Source organism: Tachysurus fulvidraco, chromosome 20 (assembly GCF_022655615.1).
Source record: "Tachysurus fulvidraco isolate hzauxx_2018 chromosome 20, HZAU_PFXX_2.0, whole genome shotgun sequence".
NCBI lineage: Eukaryota > Metazoa > Chordata > Actinopteri > Siluriformes > Bagridae > Tachysurus > Tachysurus fulvidraco.
In genome coordinates this window covers 6,498,313-6,513,828 of record NC_062537.1, presented here as the reverse complement: position 1 = coordinate 6,513,828, position 15,516 = coordinate 6,498,313, and the positions used below count along the sequence as shown (strand labels likewise).

The following is a 15,516-nucleotide window of genomic DNA, read 5'->3' as shown; positions in this document are numbered from 1 at the left end:
CCCAAACTTGATTTGCTATGTTTTAGGGAGCATCAGTGATGATGGACTATTTACCCGTTGCAGTGAAGAAAATGATAAGTGCCACATTCGAAGCTTTTAAGGAGGGTCCATTTGTGACAAAAACTGTAGGCGAGCTTATGTGGGGCTACAATAGCAAGTTGGTGGACTTTCTTAACACAATATTTCCTGGCTTGATGCCATTTAAAGGGAAGTTTGGACTGTTTGTTGAGGTATGTAATCTGTGGATTGCTGTATATTATTGTGTGTGTATAATACGACATGAGTATTTTGTAGTAATGATATAATCTGGAGTAAGCATTTATACACTTAAAATGTGGTACATGGTAGCACAGCAGGTTGAATTGCCACCTCATTTCTCCATTGGGTTTGTGTGCCATTTCAAAGCATGTTCATGGTGCTTCCATGTGGGTTTCTTTCAATTCCTCCATTTTCCTAACACCTCCGCTTAAAAAAAAAAAAGAATGCTCATAGGTGGCTGTAACAACATGAACGTTTGTTTGCATGGATTTGAATCCCTAACAATACTGCAATCCTGGCATCTCATTCAGGTTCTTTTCTTACCTTATGCATAATGTTCCTAGGATAGGAATCTATTCTGGTTAAAGCAGCCAATGAAGATAAATTAGTGAGATTATCCCAATTTGTTTTACTCTATATACTTTATGCTTTTTACTGCTACATGTGTTCTTTAACTTTTGTACAATTTGTGTAAAGTATATGTAACAAACAAAGGCTTCTCATTCATTATAGTTCAACAACTCCAACACTGGGTTGTTTACTATCTTCACGGGTAAGGATGACATCACTGTAGTCCATAAAGTGGATTCCTGGAACGGTTTGAAGAAAGTGAGTTATTAAAGTCAGAAAAGTTAAGACCGCTCTCAACATATTTGTTTGTATTACAGTATATATTGCTTATACTCATTTACTCATTACTCATTTCCCCTCTCACCTTCTCTTAAATGGGTCAGGTAAACTACTGGAAATCAGAGCAGTGCAACATGATCAATGGTACAGCAGGTCAGATGTGGCCACCTTTCATGACCACAGAATCCACTCTGCCATTTTACAGTCCAGATGCCTGCAGGTACTGTCTTTCTAGTAAAACACTTGTTTCTGATTTTAGTCTTTGTTATGCATTGTCATCTTTCATGTTCTTCAAACTCATGTCAGTCCATTTTAAAGAATTTTATGGATGATTTAAAGGTCAATGGAGCTGGTGTTTGAGAGACCAGGAACTTCACAAGGAATCCCTGTGTATCATTATGTGGCTCCAAAAAATCTCTTTGCCAATGGCTCGGATTATCCTCCAAATGAAGGCTTCTGTCCATGCAGACAGTCAGGTCTTCTTGATGTTAGGTCTTGCAGGCACAGTGAGTATCTTTGTACTGACTATAAATTTACACACAGAATTGGGTAATTCTGTACAAATCTCTCTCCCTCTCTCTCTCTCTCTCTCTCTCTCTCTCTCTCTCTCTCTCTCTCTCTCTCTCTCTCTCTCTCTCTCTCTCTCTCTCTCTCATATACATACTTTTGTATAAATATGACCTAAACGTCAGAGTTTCCCACAAGCCAGAAATCCCAATTTCAAAAAGAAGAAGAAACTATTATACTTAGTAATTTATTTATCAAGCAAAATTGTACTATATTACATGTCTCTGAGTGGCAAAATTATAGACACTTCTAGGATTTGCAGTTAATTTAAAATTGAAAATAGGTATTTCTCAATCAATGGGGTGACAGTCATGTGTGAGTGTGCACCTTGTTTTATTTACAGAACAGAGATCTATCATAGCCTGAGCTTTACAAGATCAGCTGTGTGGAATTTTAACATGGCACAAATAGAAGCAAGGAGATTTCTCACGGCCTCAGAAAATGTTGTTTGATGCTCATGATTCCCAAAAACAGAAAATTATAACATAAAATGTGAAAAGAAGGTGGGTCAGGCAGCAAAATAACGAACCCAGGCAGACCTTAAAAGGTTCTAAAAAGAAATAGGTAGAATAGACTGACCTTAATACAACAAAATGTTGTAGAAAGACCTGAATCAAGCAGTTCATGTGAGAAAACCCACCAACATCCCAGTGTTGAATTCCTCCAAGCTGATGGGTAGAACTTGCAAGAAACATTTATTGCAGTTAGTGGGAAAGACCAGATACTGAAAGCGATGATTCACATACTTTTGTTACTCACAGATCAGTTCTATTGCACCATTGTCCTCATTAAATAAATTAAGCATAAAATGTTTGTCTAATTTGTTTCATTTTGTTTTTATTTGTCTACTTTTAGGAAATGAACATCTGATGTTTGTGTTTCTATCATGCAAATATTTACTGTAGAAACTCAGTACCCCATGTTCTGTACTGTATCAGTCCTATAATACCTTTCCTTGTACCTGGGAATTAAATAATTGTTATGGATTTCTATGCTTAGCATTGTAATATGTAGTGTTCACATTTAGCATGTAGTTTGAAAAATACATCTAAAAATGTATTTGCAAAGAAGTACTGACAGCAAACCTGAATCCAGGCGGTACATTAAAGTTATGTTTGCTTTGTTCCTTTTAGATTCCCCTGTATTCATTTCCCATCCACATTTCTACAACGCTGATCCTGTTCTTCTGCAGACTGTCAATGGACTAAGCCCCAATGAGAATGACCATGGACTCTTCATTGACATACATCCAGTAAGAAAAAGTATTCACATATAAAAATTTACTTAGGTAAGCTTAGGGTCACAGTAAGAGCTTGGGGAATCATTCAATGCATTTTAACTGCTTTCCATCAAGTGCATTGTGGCTCAGGTGGTCATATAAAGGGCTATTGAAGAGAGAGACTGCATCTAAACTATGTGAAAATAATTACTATACTTTGACAATCAGTATAGACTTTTGTAAACAATATAATTCATTGGTAGGCAATTTTAGCCAGCAATTTTGTATTGTGCTTTAGTAAGTTTATTTGCAATCTCCTTAAATGATCTGATAAGGTAATTGGAAATTGGTATGAATATCAGTATATGACTGCCTTAATCAGAATTATATTATGTTTTTATATTACAAAGGTTACCTTGATTTTATTGAGAGGTATTGTAAACTGGGGTTTATGGATGCAGGTCATTAAAATTACTAAGAGGATTTCTTACCTCTAGACTGATTATGTGATTTCAGAAGGCCTTTTGCCACACCTATAACAATGATAAGATAGAGGCTATTTTATAGGTTATGATAAAAAGTTGTATAAGGGTCCCTATGGCCATATAAGATCATAGTCATTTGCACAGTAATGAGTCTGATCTTGGGCAGCTTTCATCCATTCATCATATTATATGCAAAAAAAAAAAAAATGCAGATCAGCTAATTGCAGATTAGGTGGATAGCCGACCTTCATAACCTTGAATGTACCTAACCCAAAACTCTGCTTTCCACGGTATTTTGTGGGGATGTAGTTTTGGTGCTTATTGAACCAGAAGAGATCAGGCACTGATGTTAAGTGGGAAGTGGGAAGGCCTGGTGTGCTGTCCTATTGCTCAAGTAACTACAAATATAAAATCTCGTACACACACAAAACACTTGAAACTATCTATAAAAATATTCCGTCACTGGCAAATATGAACAATTTGTATAGTGATGCCCCGTATCTGCAGGATTTTACGCTTTGCACGTACAGCTAACTATGTATACATGTAAGGTCTTATCCCACGTTATTTACAGTTGACAACAATAAACATCTAATAATATAAATAGTAATAATGCCTTTGATTGATTCCACAACAAAGAATGATAATACAATGACATGTAATTAATATACAAGCTAATATTTTAAAAATGTAATTAAAATGATTCTTTTATTATAGTCTTCATGGAGTATGAAATGGAAGCTCTCTGAACAAAACCAAGTCTATTGTTTGTGCAAAAAAATAGTAGAAATATATTTTTGTATAAAAATGAATGATACATTTCTGATTTGTTTAATGGCATTATTTAATAAGCAGGGTTGCCAGATTTTATGTTAATCTCATGTATTGCAGACAGAAAGGTGCTCTCCAAAAAGATTAAGAAAAGCAAGAACATTTTAGGCTAGTTCAAGTCTTTTTTTGTGTGATTTTTGTGTTCTATTTAATTAAGTTCTAGGCCTGTGTATCTGGCCTTCCTATTTGATTTAAGTGTCTGACCTCACTAATGCTCTTGTGGCTTAATGAGCACCACAGCCGGTGTGTGTGTGTGTGTGTGTGTGTGTGTGTGTGTGTGTGTGTGTGTGTGTGTGTGTGTGTGTGTGTGTGTGTGTGTGTGTGTGTGTGTGTGTGTTCAGTAATCATAACTCATAAACTAGATTATATCTTATCATTATTGTATATGTGACAAAATGCCATCTGAGACAAACCTACAGCATATCACTAATTTTGTTGAAAAAGATATGTGCAAATACATCAAAACAGATCAACAATAGAAGCACATCTTACTGTACAGTATACAGTATTTCTACATTTATACAAAAAAAAGAGACTATATTCAATCGAACCTTTAGATAGGTTATCAACAGTGAGAACAGATGAAAGGTAAGAAATCATCTTCAGGAACAGTGAATTTCAACAGCCTGGATCCATAAACTAAGATCAAAGTTTACAATATTACATAATAAAATCAAGGTAACCTTCATTTGTTTATAATAGGACAATTACATTTAAAATGCCAAAAAAAGATAATATAATTATGATAACAGTCTATATCATGGTGCTCATACTGATTTCCAATTAATCGGATTGTTTATCTTTGACCTTGAACAAATGCACTATATTGTCTACACAACTAAAGCCAAAACTCTGCAATAGACATCCTACCAAGGATATGTACAAAGTAAATAGAATTATTGTAATAATGGGTACTTTATCAGAAAAGTTTAATTATTTTTTTTCCAGTTCAGCTCAATTTTGAGATCAACAGATGAATACAAATCAAGAGATCAGATCTTCAGTTTGATTTCCTGATATCTCCCATTTAGATGTGTTAAACAACACAAAACATGGACTTTCTGTTTGAATGCACAGTAGAAATACTAGAATATTTTACCTCTAGTTGCCCAGGTGTGCCCTGTTAGATTTAGAAGACTACATTTACTGTTAAAAGGATATACCCACCTGAAGACCAGAGAACTGTCGAAGTGTATAATGGTGTATGTTTCAAGTAACTCATATTTCAGTGCTTTACAGGAGACTGGAATACCTATGAATGTGTCTATTAAGCTGCAGCTTAATCTGTTAATAAAGATGGTACAAGGAATAAAGTGAGTATAATCTTAATGTTGTTCTTCGGTGTGTACGGCATCTGTCTTACTTGTATGAATTAATTCTAAATGCATTTTTGTCCACCTTTTTGTGCCTTTTTTTAGACAAACTGGTAACATAGCTGAAGTAGTGATGCCCCTGATTTGGTTTGGAGAGGTATGTGTTCTGATTATAGATAATGATTTAGATCCTGTTTTGAATGGCACTACATTTAGATGAGTGTTATACAAACAAAAACACAAAAAACCTCAAACCCAGTGTCTTTTTTCTTTGTGATTTCATCTTACTGAAACATTTTTCTTGAATTTTTGCTTTTATTTTTTATTGTTTAAAATTTTTCTAATCTGATATCTCTTCCAGAGCGGCTACATTGATGGCCCCGTACTCAGAATGTTCCGTATGAACCTTGTAATTTTACCTATGGTGATGGATTATATGCAGTACATCTTCATTGGACTTGGACTGTGCTTTATTATAGGAGCAGTGGCACTGCAAGTTAGTAAGAAGGTACATCTCAATGGTCAATAATACTCAAAGTCACATTTAGAGGATATTTAGCAACTTATTGTGTGGCTGTATTTGCATTTCAAAAAATATGCAGGTATTCAGATAGGGTTAGTAAGTCACCAACCTTGCTTTGGCCTTTGGACATTAACACTGGAGCATCATGAATTCTTGTTTGCATTATATAGTTTGGTTGCCTTGCTGTCTGTTAACATATTTTTTTGTTGTTGTACCCAGTCATCCATAACCTGGATGGACAGAGCTTTGTGAATATCACTATTTGGTCACTGCAGATGTAAATCTCACTAATTTTGAATCAAGAAACTTGCTGCATAATGTGTTTTACAGATAGACCAGAAACAAGGGTCATTTGGAGTCACAGGAGACAAAGGGGTGAGCCCTAATTAATTAATTTTCATAAGATCAGTAGTATTAGAGATTTTTGCCACGTATATTTGTATAAACTCTATTTTTTTTAGTCTATTTTTGATTGTATGCTTTTTTTGACACTGAAAATCAATTGTTATGGTTTCTTTTAGTCCAATAATATGCAAATTAATGATCACATCATGATTGGGCTCTGCACAGTCACATGTCTTTAATGACCTGCATGCTTGCTTTTCATGCTTAAATACACTTTATGTGAGAATCTTGCAACTCATGAATTAACAGTTAATCCAAAACACAGCTTAACGTGAGTGAAGTATACTCTGTCAGCAAAGTGTTACTTTACATTATGAAGTATTTGCAATATACTGTTGGCATACAGCTCTTTTTTGTCTGGACCCATTCAGTACTGTGCTGCATCAGTAAAAAAAATATGAATGAATTAAATGTTATAGAAATATAAGAAATTGAAGAATGTAACATTTAAGTAATGATTCAAGTTCTAGCTTTCAGGGAATACCTGAAAAAAAAAACATTACACCATTCAAGGTGTCCAGAAGAACTGTGTCAGGTTCTCCAAGATGTTTAGAAAAACTTTTCAGCTAAAGTTCACATAAAATGATATGAAACTTAGACCGTTGCATCTTAGACCCTTTGCACAGTACTGTATATGATGAAGGAAGAAAAAATTAAAATGGCTGTATGACTGCATAGTTTATTGTAAATACTTTTTCATACACTTTTACATTCTACATCACTGTGTAGAAAGTCTTTGCATGTACATACGATGGTATCCAGGTCATTCTTGCTGCATCTGGTGGTTAAAGCTGAAATAGAAGTTGCAGTTTTGAGCAGTAATGCACAATACATTTAACTTTACATTTGTGCTACATTCAAAATCACAATAGGTGTAAAATATCTGTCTAGTCATTTACAATCATGGAAATATTCTTGGCGCATTAATGATTACACGGCTAAATTAAAATGAATTATTGCATAATTATAGGATTTACATTTTTTGCAATGTTTATATGAATGATTTAACAGATGATCCTAGTTATAGTTTAATTAACATCATTGGACCATTGGGTTTTTATACAGTCTGCTTATTTTTTTCAGGGAAGCAAAGACACAAATCCTGACCCAACTCACAATGAAACATACAATGAAAAAGATAAAGGTGGGTTTTCTCCTCTATAAACTTTCTTTTTTTCTGGCTAGTGAAACCCTATACAACAAATCCAGCCATACTTTTTCTTTTCTGCTATTTAAGTTTTATATCTCCTCATTATTGCTATCTCTCAGAAGTTTACAAGGTACAGTATAAAGACAGTCCAAGTCCAGACATGACCAAGATAAATGTCCATCTAATATCCACAGTATATTGGAGTTTATTTACCATATGTTTACATATTATTGTTATATCATTGTGAATTGTTATATTGATGATATCACTGATGGTGTAGGAATTACAGTATTTTAATGTGGTCACCCCACTATTTTGGGACCAAAATTAATTGGATAAATGGCCGCTCAGCTATTCTATAGCCAGGTGTGTTAGTCTGTAATTCTTTTACATACAACTAATCAGATACATGATCTAGAGTTGATTTTAAGTATAGACTTTAAATAGACATTATATTATTATATTTAGATTTCCTAAACTGTTGCCACAAATTTGACAGCACACAGTTGTCTAGAATGAAATTTTAAGCTGAAGCATTAACATTTCTATTTCCTATCATTTTCCTATCATTTGGTTTCTTGGCAAATTGCAGTCACTGACATCACAAATGCTGTTGTGGATGAATTAGCATAGCCTCAGGTTCCTGTTCTAGGCTGAAAGCAATGGAGCCCAGTGTGGTCTTCTGCTGTTGTAGTCCATCCACCTAAAGTTGTTGATATGCTTTTCTTTTCACCACTGTTGTAAAGTGATTGTCTTTAGTACTATATCCATCTTGGCAGGTCAAACCAATCTGGCCAATTTTCTCTGACCTTTATCACCAACATCCCACATATTTCTGAATCATTTATAGACATGAGTTTGACTTGAATCAAATGCAGCAGATAAGTGTTAAATGCAGGTGATGTCAACACTACAGGTGATCTGAATTCTAGTAAGTGTCTACTAGCCCAGGTTACATTGTGGTCAAACAGTCCAGGGATATCAGAGGCAAAGCAGAAATACAAAATGTATAAATAAAACAATAAGCAAAGAGCAATATAAAAGGCTTGGATACATCTTGGCAAAAAGCACAGGACATATATTTTGCGAAGAACAAAAGAAAACAGAGAGTACATAAAAGCTGAGGTGAGTAACAGGTGTGTTTTATTCGAAAGAATAAGATTTGAAGTGTGTGATTGCTGATGGAGAAGTGGAGTTACTGTGGATCAGCTGTGTTTGTGTCACAGCAATTGAGTTTGACACCTGCATTATGGCAGAACCTAAAGATAAAAATTGTTAAAAATAAAAATTGTACATTTGTGAGGCACCATTTTAAGCATTGTAGTTATAGCCAGTAGTTAGCTTCTGTTTAGTCAAGATGAGCATTATGAAACATGTAACATTATGTGTGTTATCTTTAAACTCATTCCTTTATTTTAATGTTTACAGATACAAATTAGGATTCCAAGCCTGTGCAGATGTGAACCCATGATCCTTGGACAATGGAAAAACACCACTGGTACACAACATCAAGTATAACAGATCTTCATCTGCTTTCACAGCACTGACTTCTTCTGTTCTAATTCTAAGAATCATAGGAAACTGATGGTGGTGTTTGAATTTGAAGTAAATGGTAAAAGCTCAACCATGGACTTATTCTTCAATTTCTCCTCTATCCTAAGTCTGTGTTTGGCTGTTGAAGAACTGTTTTTTTGTTTGTTTGTTTGTTTGTTTGTTTGTTTTTTACCAAGCTCAGTCTTCTTTATTCTGGGATTATCTCTGTGTAAGATTTCAGCATTTCAGTTGACATGGATTTACAAAAGAGCTCTCTTCCTATTTGTTAAAAGCACAAGAGTTTCCTATTTTACTGTAAAAGATGACTTGATCAATCAAGCTACCTCCAGTAAACTCAGCAGACTGTTCAGACTGATCATGTTGTATGTTTCCTAACTAATAGAACTTATGGTTTTACCATAGCAGATGATCAAAAATCCCCCCCCCCCATAAAACCTCCCATATAACTTGCATTGACAGAAAGCTCATAGCCAGAGGATTCAAACTCTGTCTAATCTCTCACACACACCTTTTGTGCACTAGACTTGAAGACCATCTTCTCTCCTTCGCTCTCTGTCATTGTAGTTATGAGATCTGGTTCTGTCCATCTATCTGTGTTTCTTTCTCACACTTTCACATTCTATCCATATATCCATTTAGTGACTCTGATATTTACACTTTTAAAAAAGTTCTTGTTCTCTTCATAATTTTTAACCTCACCACAGACCATCAGTTATGACCTTTCTTACTTAATTCTCAGAATTTCAGAATTTTTGGATCGTACCTTTGTACGGGACTGTATATTTGGAAGGTTAGTATCTTAATATCATTTATTTTATAAGGGAAAGACAAAACTTTTTTAAACCAAACTGCACAAATTATGTTTGCCTTTGTAGTGAAACTAATACAGTACATAATTCTATTAACAATGCCTACTGTATTACTAATAGAAAATAAAACCAGCATAAATCATAAAGAAATAAAAAAAGTTACAATAACCTGGTTGTGTAAATGTGTATGCCTCTAAACGCCCCTAAACTCATAAGTTGTGGAAGAACCTTTCTGTTTTCTTACACCACTCAGTCTTTTTGGGTAAGAATCTGTTAGCATAATGCAACCTGTGTTGGCAATATTTAAGCATGTAAAGTTCACCTTGTCCGAGAGAGCGAGACCCGAATCCAACTAAAAATCTCTGGGGTGAACCTGAAGTTAGTGTGCGCACAGGAGATGCTCTTGCAACATGGTGATAGACAACCCTCATCTGTGATGAAATCCCCTGTTCTAGCAAAAGAAAAGCAACCCTAAAGCATGATGCTGCCACCACCATGCTGTATTTTGTGGCTGAGTCAATGTCAGCGAACATTTGAAGACAAGCTGAACTCGGAAATTATGCTTACCTGTTATTTCCTCAGGATCTCTACAAACTGTTGGAGAAAGGGCATTATTTACACTGACATTACATCCTATCCAGTGTCACCCAATTGAGGATGAGGTTTCCTTCTAAGCCTGGTTTCACTCAAGGGTTCCTCCTCATATCATCACAGGGGGGGTTTCTTTATTTTCACCATCGCCTCTGGATTGCTCATTAGGAAAAGATGTTAGAGATGCATTTAAGCTTCAAAATTTCTATTCTGTTTCTTTAATTAGGTAAACCTGCTTTGAGACAATGTGAATTGCTACAAATACAAAGAAACTCTGAAATTCATGCATATATTTGAACAATTCTACCTTTCAATCAAAATTGTTTTATTAAATTAAATGCAAAAAGAAAGGCAAAAAAAGGATTTTCAGTTGTGGATTCGGACTTTTGGACCTGTGTGTGTGTGTGTGTGTGTGTGTAGCAATTGAATAGAGCAATTTTAGTAAATTACTATTATAATAGTTACTGAACTGATGGACTGTAACACTCTTAATGACAATTATCAAACAATGACAGATGGCACACATTGAATCAACAAAAGAGTTTGAGTAGTTAAATTTTCTAGACTTCCCACCAGGTGGCAATACAAGGATTTAAGAATAAGCTACAAGTCCTAAACAATATAAACCACTTCTTCTCATCATCCAATTCATATGGAACATTGTGTACAACTGCGCATTACCTCAAACATCTGATAGGTTGGTTTGAGTATTTCATAAAATACTGATCTCCTGGGATTTTCACATACAAAAGTCTTTAGAGTTCGGACAGAATAATCCAGAAAACAAAACACATTAAGTAAGCAACTAAGCAAATTTTTTGGTAGAAATGGCTTGTTTTTAAGAGAGATCAGATTAAATGGTCACATTGTCTCGAGCTGCCAGGCAGCATATAGTAACTTAAAATAATCCCTCTTTACAACTATAGTGAAGAAAAAAGCATTTCAACATTAAAAAAAAAAACATTGGACCTTGAAGTAGACAAGCTACAAAGGCAGAAGACCACCTCAGGATCCACTCCTGTCAGTCATTAATAGGAATCTGGCTATCATGAACATCTTCTGTTGAAGCTCATCCACCTCATGGTTTGATGTAATTGAGTGTTTAGTGATAGTTACAGTATCTTCTAACCACAGTTGTGTAAAGCTTATTCCCTGGGTGGTGATGATGACCACACTGAGATCCTGTAGACCAAAACAATCTCAATAATGCAGTGGTAAAAAGATACCAGCAGATGTGGTTTTTAGAAAATAGAATGGCTTTTTTTTTAAATACTTGTTACTCTGGGAGGAAACGTGAAATGCAATAAACATTTCATATTGTTGTTTATTAGTAACATACAGAAATGATTTTACACTGAAAAGCAAAACCATCATTCCATTGCCCATACATCAATTGGTCTTTCAGTGAATAAGAATGAGAAGGATTTGTTTATTTTAAGAAATATATCCTAACTTTTGTATATGTTGCATTCATTCTAAAGTAACTGATCAATGTGTTGGAGTTGTGCCACAATGGAAACTTTAAATTAAAACAAATAATTAAATAAAAATGAAAATTAATGAAATTTATTCATAAATCTACATCATACATTTAAACTTTTTCAAATTTACAATTAATATTATGAAACACCATATTTTTGGGCCTCCCAGGTAATATATTTACATTTACAGCATTTAGCAGACAACCTTATCCAGAGCGACTTGCAACTGAGGGTTAAGGGCCTTGCTCAGGCAGTTTGGTGGACCTGGGGTTCGAACCCATGACCTTCCGATCAGTAGCCCAACATATATAAAATAAGTTGGAAGGACTTCCAAAGAGTGTTAAATATAGGTGTATTAGATGAGGATTAAGATTCGTATAAATAGAAAAACAATATATAGAATAAAAAATACAATAAAATAAAATAAAATCCCAGAACATCAGCGAGTTAGCATTGTAATTAGACTTAACACTAGCAAAGACTGTCATGACGTTTTTTAAACACTATTAAAAAATCACATTTTTGTTTATTTGACAGAATTTTGCATATTTAAAGAGGAAATGTATCTTATTTGCTCACAGGAAAATTACCTGACTGCACAGCATGCTTGATTGAGATGGGGTGAAATTAATGGACTTTGTGGAGTGTCTACAAAATGACTGACAAGAACCGTTCAATCCAACAGTACATCTTGAACAGAGAGTGGGCTTTCAGTTAGTTTTCTCAACCACATAATACACTTGTGCTGATGCCACTGGCTTCATTATTTATTTATTTGCGGGATTTGTTTAATGATCTAACAGGGACCGTATTTAATTGTTTAATAATAATAAAAATAAAATAACTGTTCCCTCTAATAATAGATAACTTACTTCTTCTTTTCTTCTTTTTAGATAAACAGCCTAATTGACTAAATCATCTACTGTGTTTATTATAAGAAAAAGAAAGTTACACAGGGTTGCTGGGAACTTGGAGCCTCATGCAGGAGACTTGATGGCACAAGGTGCAGGAAACTCTGGACTGGATGCCAACCAGGGCACTGTTACACATTCACACACCCATACACACACTATGGACAATTTAGAGATGCCAGTCTGCTTACAACAAATTTTAAGACAACTTTTGAGGTAAACTGAGCAGTTGATAGTTGAAGGCCTTGCTCAAGGGCCCAGCAGAGGCTAACGTTCAGATATGCTCTAGGGGTATGCCCCCACCATCCTCACAGTAATTTTCAATTGTGATCAGATGTATCTTTCAATTAAACGTATACAGTTTTAATTTTACTATTTAAATAATACATTGATATTTTCTTATTGATATGTTCTTTTTCATGATATTTCCAATGAACTCTCCTAAATGCTTTCCTAAAAGAAGAAAGGCATCAGTGCAACAAGGCAGCGCTGTGTACACACCAGTTGCGGTGCCTCATATAGACTGCCCCAGTCATCTTTTGTTCACTCTCTTCAGACGTCAAGCATTTGAACATCCACACTGTGCTTTAGCTGAAAGAGAGAGAGAGAGAAAAGGATTTGTGTTTAACTAAGCTTTTTAGTAGTGCATATTTCATTCTCTTGTTTTCCACTTATAGATATTAATGCTTGTTGCAGCACTCGTCTGTCATACAACAGCACTCCTCCATCCGTGAGTTAATGCTTCTTAGTTTTTAAGGTAAGGCTTTTTCATATGAAATGTAAATAGAATATTTTGGAATTCTCCTGGATATCCGAAATAGATTTTCTTTGTTGTTGTTAAAATTTTGTTGGTTACACTGAGTGATTGAGCTAGCTCATCTCAAACACAACATTTAGCAAAGCTGCAAAATCTTTTCTTATATTGTTACCCAGAAATAGTCAAAATATAACACAATCTCAAAATGTTATAATATTCATAATGTGTGTTGTTCGTGTAAGTCCAGCTCGAAATGAGTGAACACTGAAAGAGTTAAATGAAGCCTACATTATATGCACATATAATATAATGAAGTTCTTTTGTTCACATATATACTAAGGTTGTATATACTTCGCATAAGGATACTAATGATGTTCTTATTAATTCTGAACATAATATAAAATATATATACAATATATATATATAATATATATATAATATATACAAATAGTTGAAAAGTCCAAACTGTTATTATTGTTTTTCTGAAAATATCAGCTACTGGGTAAAATAGCATTTATTCACCTTTGACTAAATCGTGGTGTTTCTGCTTAAATCTCTCAGGGGTAGATGAGATGTTTCTGATCAGAAAATCAGAGGCTTTAGTTCAGTGTACTGTTTCTGTTTTTAATGTGAATTTATTCATGCATAGTTTACAATTGACAATGGGATCCTGCAGTATTTATACCAAATCATTTTCACAAGATTATTCACAAAACACTAAGATGAAGTTGTTGAAACTGTGTGCATTTCCTAATGGTTTGCAGGTTAATCAATAATATTGTCAGTGCTGATTATTGGCTTCCACCAGAGCTGCTGTTCATTCAGCATGAAGGACAGTGATCTGACGATATCGAGTATACACATGGAATATTGTCTCGTAGAAAGGCCTGCAAGCATATACTCTTTTTTATGGATAAATCTCTAATGTTTTTATTTTATTTGCTTATTTTATGTGACTATACCATTCTTTATTTAATTTTCATTTGATTATCTGAAAGAGCTGTACTAATTGTTTTTACTTTGAAGACATAACACATGAAATATGAATGTGCTGATACTACACATGGGGGTGGTTGGTGGTGGTTGTATGACACCGGGAGCCCTGTTTTAATTACATCTTCATTGGCTTTTCCTCACATTGATCTGGTGAGGCTGCATGTCCACATTCTGCATTGTTTGGTTACAAGGCAGTTATTTTTGAGCCTGTCTGAGTCTTTACACCACATCCAGAGATGTCAGTGGAAAGGAGAAGCTTCCGTAGATGACATGAAGAGGAAGAGGATCCACACATAAAAGGGAACCCATTCTCTTCTGGGTGAAACTGGATAATGAGTTTAAACATTTGCATTTTATTGAAAAGACCAAATGTTATGATCAAATGTTTTGTATGTATATAATAAGAAATAAGCATTTATCTAAGCAAGTACTGCATAGTTCTTAGGAAGTGCAAGTCTCTACCGTAGTTTAGTAAGTTTGGAACCCTCAGCAAGAAAGGTGAATTGTCAGTGTGATTAGGTACAGCAACAAGATGGTTAATTATTAGTACAGATAACACCTAAGTACAGGAAGCAAATACATTCCTTGTGTGTGTGAGCACCATTGGCCAATAAAGCTGTTTCTGATTCTGATATATAAAGTCATATTTGAGCTTATGTGCTAGTAAAATATGCTACAGTAGTTCGGTGAACTTTTACGTTTTTACTTAAATTTGAGTTCATTCATTGTGGTTGAATCAGTGGTTGAATGAGTTAAATCTAGGAAATGGTGGCCCAGCTTAAGCTTTTGGACTGAAGTTCATAAGGTAATGAGTTCAAAAGTCCAACAAAGCAAACTTGCTACCGTACGGTAGATAACTAGCAACTGCTCAACTGCTTGAACTTGAATCTCGGTTGCATTAGGCTGGATTTTATTTTAATACGCATTCAATTTAACTTCTGTGTACAAATCAGGTTGCAGAAATGGCGACACTTGTGGAAAATGCTTTAATGAATCAGAATGGCAAGCATAAACACCAATCCTTTTATAGATAGAA

The 15,516-nt window shown here is 34.6% G+C and overlaps 1 protein-coding gene across 1 annotated transcript in view; it reads left to right on the top strand.

Annotated features, from left to right (window-relative positions):
- scarb1 (scavenger receptor class B, member 1) overlaps nt 1-9,912 on the top strand; it is a 13,692-nt gene extending 3,780 nt beyond the window's left edge. The window contains exons 4-14 of the mRNA XM_027139681.2: nt 27-230; nt 772-867; nt 993-1,108; nt 1,228-1,394; nt 2,589-2,707; nt 5,230-5,303; nt 5,409-5,460; nt 5,665-5,811; nt 6,157-6,201; nt 7,315-7,375; nt 8,810-9,912. Coding sequence (XP_026995482.1) covers nt 27-230; nt 772-867; nt 993-1,108; nt 1,228-1,394; nt 2,589-2,707; nt 5,230-5,303; nt 5,409-5,460; nt 5,665-5,811; nt 6,157-6,201; nt 7,315-7,375; nt 8,810-8,820 — 1,092 coding nt within the window. The 3' untranslated portion in view covers nt 8,821-9,912. The remainder of the gene's footprint in view (nt 1-26; nt 231-771; nt 868-992; nt 1,109-1,227; nt 1,395-2,588; nt 2,708-5,229; nt 5,304-5,408; nt 5,461-5,664; nt 5,812-6,156; nt 6,202-7,314; nt 7,376-8,809) is intronic.
- The last annotated feature ends 5,604 nt before the right edge of the window (nt 9,913-15,516 follow it).